This window comes from Galeopterus variegatus, unplaced genomic scaffold, assembly GCF_000696425.1.
Source record: "Galeopterus variegatus unplaced genomic scaffold, G_variegatus-3.0.2 Scaffold426, whole genome shotgun sequence".
Classification (NCBI taxonomy): domain Eukaryota; kingdom Metazoa; phylum Chordata; class Mammalia; order Dermoptera; family Cynocephalidae; genus Galeopterus; species Galeopterus variegatus.
The window spans coordinates 276,117-287,831 of NW_007726537.1; the positions used below are offsets into that span (position 1 = coordinate 276,117).

The window sequence follows — 11,715 nt, forward strand, 5'->3', positions numbered from 1 at the left end:
GTTGACTTCTAAAAATTTCTCAGATCTATCATTTTTTTTTCTTTTTCTTTTGAGAAATGTCAAACCTACAGAAAAGTTGAAAATATAGTACAATACATACATGTATACCCTTCACCTTGACTCATCAATTATTAGCATTTTGCAACATTATTACCCTCAACTTTCTCTATATATAAATATGTACATATATAAGTATAAATTTCTTTTGCTGAACCATTTGAAAGTAGGCTACAGATATTATGAAACTTCATCCCTAGATACTTCAGTATACATCTCCTAAGAAGAAAGACATTCTCCTACGTGATCACAATACCATTATCACAGCTAAGATAACTAACGTCGATTCATTATCATCCAATACATCCATTCATGTATTGCATTTGGTTTTTATGTCTCTTTACTTTTTTTTTTGGCAGCTGGTCAGTATGGAGATCCTAACCCTTGACTTTGGTGTTCTTGGCACCACTCTCTACCATCTGAGCTAATTGGCCAGCCCTCTTTACTTTCTTTTAATCTAGAATAGTCCCCACCTGTTTTGGTTTTTCATTATACTGAATTTTTTGAAGAAAAGGTTAGTATTCTTGTAGAATATTTCATGTTCTGATTGTTTCCTCATTATTAGATTCAGGTCAAACATTCTGGCAAGAGTATCACATAGGTGTCGTACCACATGTTAGGGTGTCCCAGTAATGATGATGCTAAATTGTATCACTTGGTTAAGGTGAAAACAGTCAGATATCTCCATTATAAAGGAATTTTTCCCTTTGTAAATCAGTTAAGTATTCTATGGGGTGGTACTTTGAAATCATGTAACAATAACCTATCATGCAATGGTTTTAGCATCCTCCGATGATCCTTGCCTGAATCAGTGACTTCATTGTGGGCGAGCTCTTTTTCTTGGCAGCTGACCAGTACAGGGAACCAAACCCTTGACCTTGGTGTTACAAGGCTGCGCTCTAACCAACTGAGTAACCAGCCTCCTTGCCTGAATCAGTGACTTCATTGTGGGCGAGCTCTTTTTCTTGGCAGCTGACCAGTACGGGGAACCAAACCCTTGACCTTGGTGTTACAAGGCTGCGCTCTAACCAACTGAGTAACCAGCTAGTCCTGCGTGAGCTCTTAAGTAAGGTTTTTTTATGTGTTGGGTCCAAAATATTTTTTAAGAATATATTTCTGAAAATATCACGGAAATCAATGGAAAAAAGATTTGATCTATCACAGTATTTATATTCTTTATGCACAGCTTTTTCATATGAACATGTTAATAATAGGGATTTCATGAACAAAGAGTTCTGTAGCTATAGAAGTTTGGGAATGCGCCTAGGCCCCACCCATAAACAGTCACCAGCCTGTAAGTTACACAAGAGGAATCATGTCTGTTTTATTGACCCTGACACCTGGCACATAGAAGGTCTTTAATAAATATTTGCTGAATCAATGAATGAATGGCTCCAAAAGGTATTACAAAGAAACCAAGTATTTTTTTCCAAAGGAAATTAAGATAAATGGAAGAGGCAGGAGAGAACTATGCTGATAATCACTATTTAAGAAGTGTGGCAGAGAAAAAAATAACAAACCTGCTTATGGCCTTATAAACAGCCACAGGAAAGGCTAAAAACAACTTACTACGACCAACTATCACAAGGGCAGAATCAAGCACTAGTTCAGGATCAGACCTTTGAAAGCATCTGTTGCTCCAGGAGCACAATTCTTGTCAGGGTGGAATTTCAGGGCGAGTTTTCTGTAAGCTTTCTTAAGCTCTTCGTCACTGGCGTTTCGAGAAACTCCCAGAATTTCATAGTAATTTCTGCATTTCTTGATCCTATAAAAATGCCAGAAATAGATATGTCTACAAAAGCCCCTTAACTGCAAAACAATATATTGATCCTCCCTCCAATCTGTGAGACCCAAAACAAACCTAAAAGAAAATTAGTGAACACATTAATGAAACATTCCAATTCATTAACGATGTCCTCCTTCCAACCAGAGCTTAATGCCTTTCAAAGTACTTTTATATCTACTGTTTTATTCTTCCTATATCACTGCAAGTGGGTAGAACAAATATGCTAAGGTTCATGCTAAGATCCTGAGAGATGAACTGCAGGACAGCAAAGCCAGAAGAAACAGCTAATTATCCTATTTGCTTATTTCTTTTCTTTTTCCTTAGAGCTATCTTTTTAAACTATGTTTTTAAAAAGTTAATATATACACATGGTAGAAGAAAAATAGCCAACAGCAGTAAAGTACATACAGTGAAAAATCTTTCTGCTTCCTCATTCACTGTCCCCCAGTATCCTGCCCCAAGGACAACCACCGTTAAAAGTTTCCTGTGAATCCTATGTATAGAGAGAGTATATGTATAGACCTCCCCATTTTTTTCTGTTAACTAACACTTCATCTTGGAGACTGACCCATAACATACAGAGATGAGAAGTATAGGATAATAGTTTAGACTAGATAATAGTTTAGACTTGTGGCAGTTCTGAACTTTTTGACCTTAGACATCTTTTATACCCTTAAAAATTACTGAAGACTCCGAAAGAGCTTTTGTTTATGTGAGTTTTATCTATCAACATTTACTATACTAGAAATGAAAACAAAAATTTTTAGAACAGAGAGATGTTGATTACATGTCATGTATCCTCTCAAAAACTCCACTGTACAATCATGAGAAAATGAGAGTGAAAAAGGCAAGTAATATGTTTGTATTATTATGAAAACAGTTTTAAACTTGCAGATCCCCTGGAGAGGGTGTTGGAGTTCCCAACCCACACTTTGAGAGCTGCTGGACTAGAGTGTAAACTTTGGAGTCAAAATGCCTTAGTTTGGATCTGATCTTGCTGTGAACTTAACCTCTGTGCCCAAGTGCTATCTTCTGAAATGGGCTAATAATTATACCTATACTTCACAGACTTGATGTTACAATTAAATGAAATCATCAAAGTGACTGATTTCACCTGATAGTAAATAAATAATTCAAGAGTTCAGATCCCCATACCAGCTAGCTGCCAAAACAAACAAACAAATAAGAAATAAGAACTGTTATTATACATCTACCTTATTCATTTAAAAAGCTGCCTATTATTGCATTGTATGGATGTATATACATACTCTACTGATGGGCATTTAGAATGTCTCCAGTCTTTTGCTACTACGCAATTCAGTTAGTCAGGCAGAGGTCCAGAGCTTTGTTGAATTCAATGTAAGTCAGTAACACAGGCTGGACTATAATGCAGGGTCTGCACTGTCAGCCAGGTCGCCTTCTCAAGAGCTGCCCCTGGAGATCCTTTGGATTCTCAGCCCAGTTTCTAATCTCTGCTTCCATGGCAGATACTTCCCTGCCTCTCTCTCTCTCTTAAATTTATTATTTGTTTAATAACAATTTTATTGAGAAAATAACTTACAAGCCATAAAGTTCACCCTTTTAAAATGTACAATTCAGGGGGCCAGCCCGGTGGCGCACTGCTACAGTGCGCTGCTTGGGAGCGCATCCCGTTGCCGGTCCCGGTCCGGTACGGGCGCGACACTGAGGGTTGCGATCCGTTGCCAGTCACGAAAAAAGACAAAAAGACCAAAAAAAAAAAAAAATGTACAATTCAGTAGTTGTTTTAGTATATTTACAGTTGTGCATCCATCACCACTATCAAATTCTAGAACATTTTATCACCCCATACTCATTTTTTTTTTCTTTTTAAAGATGACCGGTAAGGGGATCAACCCTTGGCTTGGTGTTGTCAGCACCATGCTCAGGCAGTGAGCAACCGGCCATCCTTATATAGGATCCGAACCCGTGGCCTTGGTGTTATCAGCACCGCACTGTCCTGAGTGAGCCATGGGCTGGCCCTAGAAACCCCATACTCATTAGCAGTCACTCCCACTTACCCTTCCCCATCCCCTGGCAATGACTAATCTACTTTGCCTCTATAGATTTGCTTATTCTGAATAGTTCATATAAAATAAATTATACAATATGTGGCTTTTTGTGTCTCGCTTCTTTCATTTAGTATAATGTTTTCAAGATTCATCTGTGTTTTTTTTTTTTGTCTTTTTTCGTGTCCGGCAACGGATCGCAACCCTCAGTGTTGCCCCCGTACCGGACCGGGGACCGGCAACGGGATTGCAAACCTTGGTGTTGCTCCCGTGCCTCGCTCAGCCAGTGAGTGGGAACCGGTCTGTATGTGGGATCCGAACCCTCGGGCGGGAGCGCCGCCGCGCTTCCCAAGCGGCGCACTATCCAGTGCGCCACCGGGCCGGCCCCAAGATTCATCTGTGTTTAACATGTATTGGAACTTCATTCCTTTTTATGGCTGAATAATATTCTATTATATGATATACTACATTTTGTTTGTCCATTCTTCTGTTGATGGACACTTGGATTGTTTCTGGAGGGCTATTATGAATAATGCTGCCGTGAACATTCACAGACAAATTTTTGTGTGGAAGTATATTTTTATTTGTCTTGGTGTATACCTAGGAGTAGATTGCTAGGTTGGATGCTACATTTAACTTAAGGGACATGCCATACTGTTTTCCAATCTGGCTGCACCATTTTACATTCCTACCAGCAATGTACAAGAGTTTCAATTTCTCCACAACCTCATCAACATTTGTTATTATCCATGTTTTTGATTATAGCCATCCTAGTGAACATGAAATGATATAGTATCTCATTGTGGTTTTGGTTTGCATTTCCCTAATGACTAATGATATTGAGCAACTTTTCACGTGCTTATTAACCATTTGTATATCTTCTTTGGAGAATGTCTATTCATGTCCTTTGCCTATTTTTAATTCGTTTACTTCTCTTTTTATTGTTGAGTTTTAAGAGTACTTTGTATGTTCTAGATATAAGTCCCTTATCAGATATATAATTTGAAAATATCTTCTTCTGTTCTGTTGGTTGACTTTTCACTTTCTTGATAGTACCCTTTGAGTACAAAAGTTTTAAATTTTCAGGAAGTCTAACCCATTTTTTTCTTTTGTCACTTATGCTTTGGATGTCTTATCTAAGAAATTATTACTTGATCCAATGTCACGAAGATTTACATTTATGTTTTCTTCTAAGAGCTGTATAGTTTTAGCTGTTACATTTAGGTCTAACTTTAGATCTTTAATTTTTGTATATGGTGTGAGGTAGGGGTCCAAGTTCATTCTTTTGCATGTGGATCACCAGTTGTCCCAACTTGTTGATGACTATTCTTTCCTCCTTTAAAATGTCTTGGCACTCTTGTTAAAAATCAATTGACAATAAACATAAGAGTTTACTTCTGGACTCTCAATTCTATTCCATTGATCTATATGTCTATCCTTATGCCAGTCCACACTGTCTTCATTACTGTAGCTCTGTAGTAAGTTTTAAAATCGGGAAGTGGAAGTCCTCCAACTTTGTTCTTTTTTAAGACTGTTCTGACTATTCTAAGTCCCTTGCATTTTCATACAAATTTTAGGATTAGCTTGTGTATTTCTGCAGAAAAAAAAAAAAAAGACAATTGATAGGAATTGTACTGAATCAGTTGATTAATTTGAGAAGTATTACCATATGACCAATATTAAGCCTTATTAATCCATGAACATAGGATATCTTCTCACTTATTTAGGTCTTCATTAATTTCTTTTAATGATATTTTACAGTTTTCAATGTACAAGTCTTACACTTCTCTTGTTAAATTTATTCCTAAGCATTTCATTCTTTTTGATGCTGTTATAAGTGGAATTATTTTCTTAATTTCATCTTTGGATTGTTCATTGCTAGTATATAGAAAAACAATGATTTTTGTATCAAAAAGTATCAACTATGCTGAACTTCTTTATTAGTTCTAATACTTGTAGTATTTTTGTGTGTATGTGGATTCCTTAGGATTTTCTGCATGTAAGCTCATGTCACCTGTAGATAAAGCTTTACTCTTCTTTCCAATCTGGATGGCTTTTATTTCTTTTTCTTGCTTCAATGCCCTGGCTTGACCTTCTAGTACAACGTTGGATAGAAGTAGCCAGAGTGGACATACTTGTCTTGTACCTAATCTTAGTGGGAAAGCATCCAGTCATTCACCAGTAAGTATGATGTTAGCTGTGAATTTTTGTAGATGGCCTTTTATCAGGTTGAGGAAGTTGCCTTCCATTCCTAGTTTTTTGAGTATTTTTATCATGAAAGAGTATTGGATTCTGTCAAATGTTTTTTCTGTACTTATTGAAATGTTCATGTGGTTTTTGTTCTTTATTCTGTTAAAATGGCATATTACATTGATTGATTTTTGTGTGTTAAACAACCTTGCAATACTGGGATAAATTCCACTTGGTCAAGGTGTATAATCTTTTTCATATGTTGCTGGATTTGGTTTGATAGTATTTTCTTGAAGAAGATTTCAGAATCTATATTCATAAAGGATATTGGTTGATAGTTTAGTTTTCTTGTGATATCTTTGGCTGGTTTTGGTTACAGGGTAATAGAGACCACATAGAATAAGCTGGGAAGATGGGAAGTGTTCCCTTCACTTTTTTTTTTTTGGTAAGAGTTTATGAAGGATAGTGTTAATTCTTCTTCAAACATTTGGTAACATTCACCAGTGAAGCCAGTTGGGCCTGGGCTTTTCTTTGAAGTAATTTTTTTGATTATTAATTCAATCTCCTTATTTGCTATAGTTCTACTCAGATTTTCTATTTTTTCTTGAGTCAGTTTCACTAGTTTGTATCTTCCTAGGAATTTGTCCATTTCATCTAGGTTATCGAATTTGTTGGCATATAACTGTTCATAGTATTCTCTTATAATCTTTATTATTTTTATAAGATTGGTAGTGATGTCCCCTCTTTCATTCCTGATTTTATCAACACCATGCTCTAACCAATTTAGTTAACTGGCCAGCTTCATTCCTGATTTTAGTTATTTGAGTCTTCTCTTGGTCAGTCCAGCTAATAGTTTGTTAATTTTTAAAAAATATTTTCAGGGCCGGCCTGGTGGCGCACTGGAGAGTGCGCCGCTTGGGAGCGCGGCGGCGCTCCCGCTGAGGGTTCGGATCCCATGTGGAGACCGGTTCCCGCTCACTGGCTGAGTGCAGTGCGGGCGCAACACCGAGGGTTGCGATCCCGTTGCCGGTCCCCGGTACGGGCATGACACCAAGGGTTGCGATCCCGTTACCGGTCAGTAAAAAAGACAAAAAGGAAAAAAAAATTTTTCAAAAAAGCAATTTATGGTTTTATTGACTTTCTTTTCTGTTTTTCTATCCTCTATTTTATTTATTTCCATTCTATGTTATTTCCTTTATCCAGCTTGCTTGAGTTTAGTTTGCTCTTGTTTTTCCATTTTCTTAAGGTAGAAGATTAGGTTGTTGATTTGAGGTCTTCTAAAAATATATATAAGCATTTACAGCTATAAATTTCATTTTAAGTTTTGATCCCTGTACTGGTGAGCCAAAAAAAAAAAAATTTATTCTAAGCACTGCATCCCATATGTTTTGATATATTGAGTTTTCATTTTCATTAATCTCAAAGCATTTTCTAATTTTCCTTATGATTTTTTTCTGTGACTTTTTTTTTTTTTTAGGAATTTGTGGTTTAATTTCCACTCCAAATTTCCTTCTGTTATTGATTTCAGACAACATACACAGTATGATTTCAATTTTCTAAAATTTATTAAGGCTTGTTTTATGGCCTAAGATATGGTTTATACTGGAGAATATTCCATGTATTCCTAAGAAGAATGTGTATTCTGTTGTTGGATAGAATGTTTTATAGATGTGTGTTATGTCTAGTTGGTTTTCCCTGTCTCTCTTAAAGTAGAAGCAGGGCAGTCAGCTCACATTATACCCTAATACTTCACTTCTATCCAGTCTTTCATCTAAGGTCAAGAAGCTATTTTGCTTTAATAATAATAATAATAACAATAATAATAGCAATCAGTATTTATACAGCATATCCTCTGTGCCAGGCACTCTTCTAAGCACTTTACAAAAAAATCACTCATTAAATCCCACCATATGCTCACCTTTGTACCCCAATCAGCTGTTCCTCAGTATAAGTGGAGCTTCCCTCACCGTGCTCATTCTCAGACTTCTTTTCTTTTTGCGCCTTCATGCAGTTATAGCAACTACAGGGGTCATGACTCTCAGGAGGTCTGTCTTCTGGGTATTTGTTTCTTCTAGCTGCATCAATGTAAGCTGCAAAGCAATAGTCTTTCCATTAGGCCTCCATGTGACCCTGCAAATCAATTTCTCTACCTGCTTTAACTCTCTGGGAGGCTGCCTGTAGGCATAAGCAGGTGACTGTGAGGGCCAAGCTAAAAATGTTATGCTGACTTTTAAGCATCCATACAAAGCTGAATAAACATTTTCCCTGAGAAAACAGCATAGAAAATATCAGAAGCAACCAAGAAAAACTTATAAATGCCAGAAACATGGGGTACAATAATGTCCATACCTATAGTGGTCAGTCAGCAAATACTCTTGACTCAGAGCCAGAAAAAAGGCTCAAGAGGCATCTGCCCAATACCCTGCCTTTAGTGCAGCACAAGGGGAATCTTGCTTCTCCATAGTCCATGATCAGAAGAGACATTGCTCATAAAATAATATTTTTTATTGCAATGCCTCCCACCCTAAGATTTAAAGTAGAAAGTAATTCAATTCTTTTAAACTTCCAGTTATAAATCTAACAGGTACCAAGACACTTGGCTACATTGATCAGAGAGATAAGACCTACTCCTGACCACAAAGAGATTACAGTTTAATGGGAGAGGATTCAATAAGTCATAACACGTGCACAATGTAAAGAGGGTCATAAGCAATACAGTCAAAGAGGGCAGAGCACTTATGTCTTGTCTGGAGGATCCGGGAAAGAGTTTAAAAACATCTTTCTCCCTCTTAACATCTCTCAGTGACCCACTGATCCTTGACACTTCCTTTAAGTCTGCCTGGCTTACTCCAACACATCCTTCATGTCATCCTATGAAACACTTTCTCCATTAAGCCGCCCTTGACACCAGGCTGTGTTGGGTGACTTGTCAGTGTCCCCAAACCTCCCTGAACACCAGGGTGTGTTGAGTGCTTTGTCAGTGTGCCCCCCAAACTCCCCACCTTGCTGTGTAGCCCAGCATTTATTGGCTCTGTTTTGTAATTGACTGTTTACCCATCAATCTCTTTCAGTGGACTCGTAGGTCTGCGAGTTCAGAAGCCCATGTCTGTCAAATCTCTGCAGCAGGATTAGCATAATGCGGGCACACAATAGATCAATAATTTTGCTTGACTATAGGATGGAAAGGCCGGCCTATCGGTCCTGATGCGAGCTGGAGGGTCAAGATCAAACCGGGACAGAGGGTCCGGCGGCCCAGTTTGGCGGAGGATAAGGGTCGGGTAAGCAAGCTGCGGGAGACCGCCACCTGGCTAGCCTTTCGGTCACGGAGCAGGCGGGGCCGGTCTGCCACGGGACCTGGGCGGGGCACTGGCAGGGCGGGGCAGGGCTGAGGGCCAGAGGCAACAAATCGTCACCGGTGACTCTGGGCTCGCGGCCGGGTCCCCAGCTAGAGCCAGCGTTCCCGGTTTCCGGATCCCGGCCCCTGCCCTGGGCGGTCCCGCATCCCATCCGGAGCCCTACTCAGGCTCAGCATCTTCTCACTCGCCTCCATCATTCACATCTGGCCCAGGATTTCAGGCTTTATGCTCCTCCGGGAGTCCCATCCCTGATCTCTTCCGAACGCCGCCCTGTCCCACCCTTCGGCCAGGACCGGTACCTTCCGTCCAGCGCTCCCCGCTGCCCAGAGTCGCCGCCATATCTGTTCCCAGTCAGCAGGTCAGCCAAGCCTCCCCCACACCCGAAGCTGAAAGAGAGGGGGCGCCGAGCGCGGGGCACGCTGGTCATTGTAGTGTAGTGCGGGCTAACGGGGGTACTGGACTACAACTCCCGGCAGGCTCCGCGCGAGAGGCTGTCGGAGCTGCAGCGATGTAAAGGCACTCGGCACTTGGAGGGGAGGCCTGTGGTGATGTACTGCTGCTAGCTGAGTGCTGCGCTGCCACCGGCTTTTCCTCGTCTGTAGAGTGGGAGTAGTTGCTTCCGCCCTGCCTAACCCTGTGGACATCCAAGGAGGCGGGACTGAGGTCGTGTCTGGGAAGGGCTTCACAAACGCTAGGCTAGAATGTCCATTAAAAATATACACTAATGCCTGTTATGTGCAAAGTCTGTGCTAGGTCCTGAAGACCCCAAGACGGGTTTGGGGGCCCGAGAAAGCTTAAGAGCCAAGAAAACAGAAAAAGGAGGTAGATTTACGGGATTTAGAGGGAAGTCTGGGTATGCCCCTCCTGCCGGAGCTCCTCAGGCACAGCGTCATCAGAGGAACTGTTAGGGGTCAGGAGTAGAGAAAGAAGAAAAGGGCTGGTATTGGAGCCGGCATTAGAGCCTCTATTTTAGCTATTCCCTATCCTTCCTCCATCCCATCCTACCCTAGTGCCACCCCAGTCGTTTCCTTAACCCATTCTTTTCTTTTCTGAAGGACCAGGCTCTAAGAAATTAGTAAAAAGAAATGAGGAAACATTCCTACTGTTCCCTACCCCGGTTTGCATGGAGTCTAGCAAAGAATAAAAGCAACTCTTTCTTCATAGATGGATGGCTACAGTGTCCTCACTCACTGATGCCTTCACGAACATGGGTTGGTTGGGATAGCCAAAGGTCAGGTCTGCAAAAGGGCAAAATGATTACGCTCATCCCCAAACAAAAAAAAAATTACCTGGAATTCACGGAGATCTTACCCAAGAAGATCTAATCAATTTTGATATCAACCAGCAGCTACTTAAGCAGTTGGGAGTGGTGGTGCAGCAATGTATAGCCCTGGACACAAACTAGAAAGGTAAAAGCCCCAGATGGCATGCAGTTGCAGCCCTTCCCTGCAGTCATGGCCCTGGCATCACTAATGTCATGCCCACTGAGGAACACTAAGAGAACAAGGCCTTTCAGTAAAAGAAAGGGGAAGAAGTAACAGAGGAACACTCTACAGTGGGACCATCCCACTTCCGCCACCTGTTCCTGCTTTAGGACCATGTAGGCGTGCATGAGAAAAGGGAGGAAGTTGTCTTGTAAATGACCTCCATCCCGTTGTCTAGACATCAAGGAAGAAATGTGGTCTCAGGAAGCTGCAAGGGCTGCAGAAGGCTGCACTAAGATTTCCTGTCAGAGGTGGGGTCTTGTATTTGCATGTAGGATCCTCCAACAGAACCCCCTCTAATATAGTTTTCTTGAGAGAAGAATTCAGCATGAAGTGATTTCATCCTCAACCTCAACCCCTTCCCAAAGGATACAGTCACTTAGCAACAGGAAAATCAGCGTGGCTAATGTGGTACTGTGTTGTGTCAGGGTAAAAGCTCAATTTCAATGATATTAATACCAGTTCACTCCCTCTTCCCCCACATATAAAATACCTTATGATCAACAGCTCATATTTGCAGGACATTGTCCAGAGTCAAGGAAAAATTTGTGGACTTATAATGGAGAAGTCAACTGAGTTACCTAGAGTAAACCCATGTCCTTGACCTGATTAGTCTAGTAAGATAAGCAGCTGAACTAAGTGACCATGGCAGTCAGAATAACAATAACAATTCAAACAGAATCCAGTACATCTAGACATTGTTATGTCACCTGAGGAGTTCTATGCCAAAGATGGATTTTTGTACTGGAACTGGCTAGTAAGTCATGTGCTTTTTTTTTTTTTTTTTTTTTTTTTTTTTTTTTTTTTTTTTTTTT

The 11,715-nt window shown here is 40.3% G+C and overlaps 1 protein-coding gene across 1 annotated transcript in view; it reads right to left on the reverse strand.

Annotated features, from left to right (window-relative positions):
• The window catches only part of DNAJC18 (DnaJ (Hsp40) homolog, subfamily C, member 18), a 25,235-nt gene extending 15,443 nt beyond the window's left edge, over positions 1-9,792 (reverse strand). The window contains exons 1-3 of the mRNA XM_008568626.1: positions 9,716-9,792; positions 7,979-8,150; positions 1,677-1,822 (exon numbers count right to left, since the gene is read on the reverse strand). Coding sequence (XP_008566848.1) covers positions 1,677-1,822; positions 7,979-8,150; positions 9,716-9,755 — 358 coding nt within the window. The 5' untranslated portion in view covers positions 9,756-9,792. The remainder of the gene's footprint in view (positions 1-1,676; positions 1,823-7,978; positions 8,151-9,715) is intronic.
• Between the last annotated feature and the right edge of the window lie 1,923 nt (positions 9,793-11,715).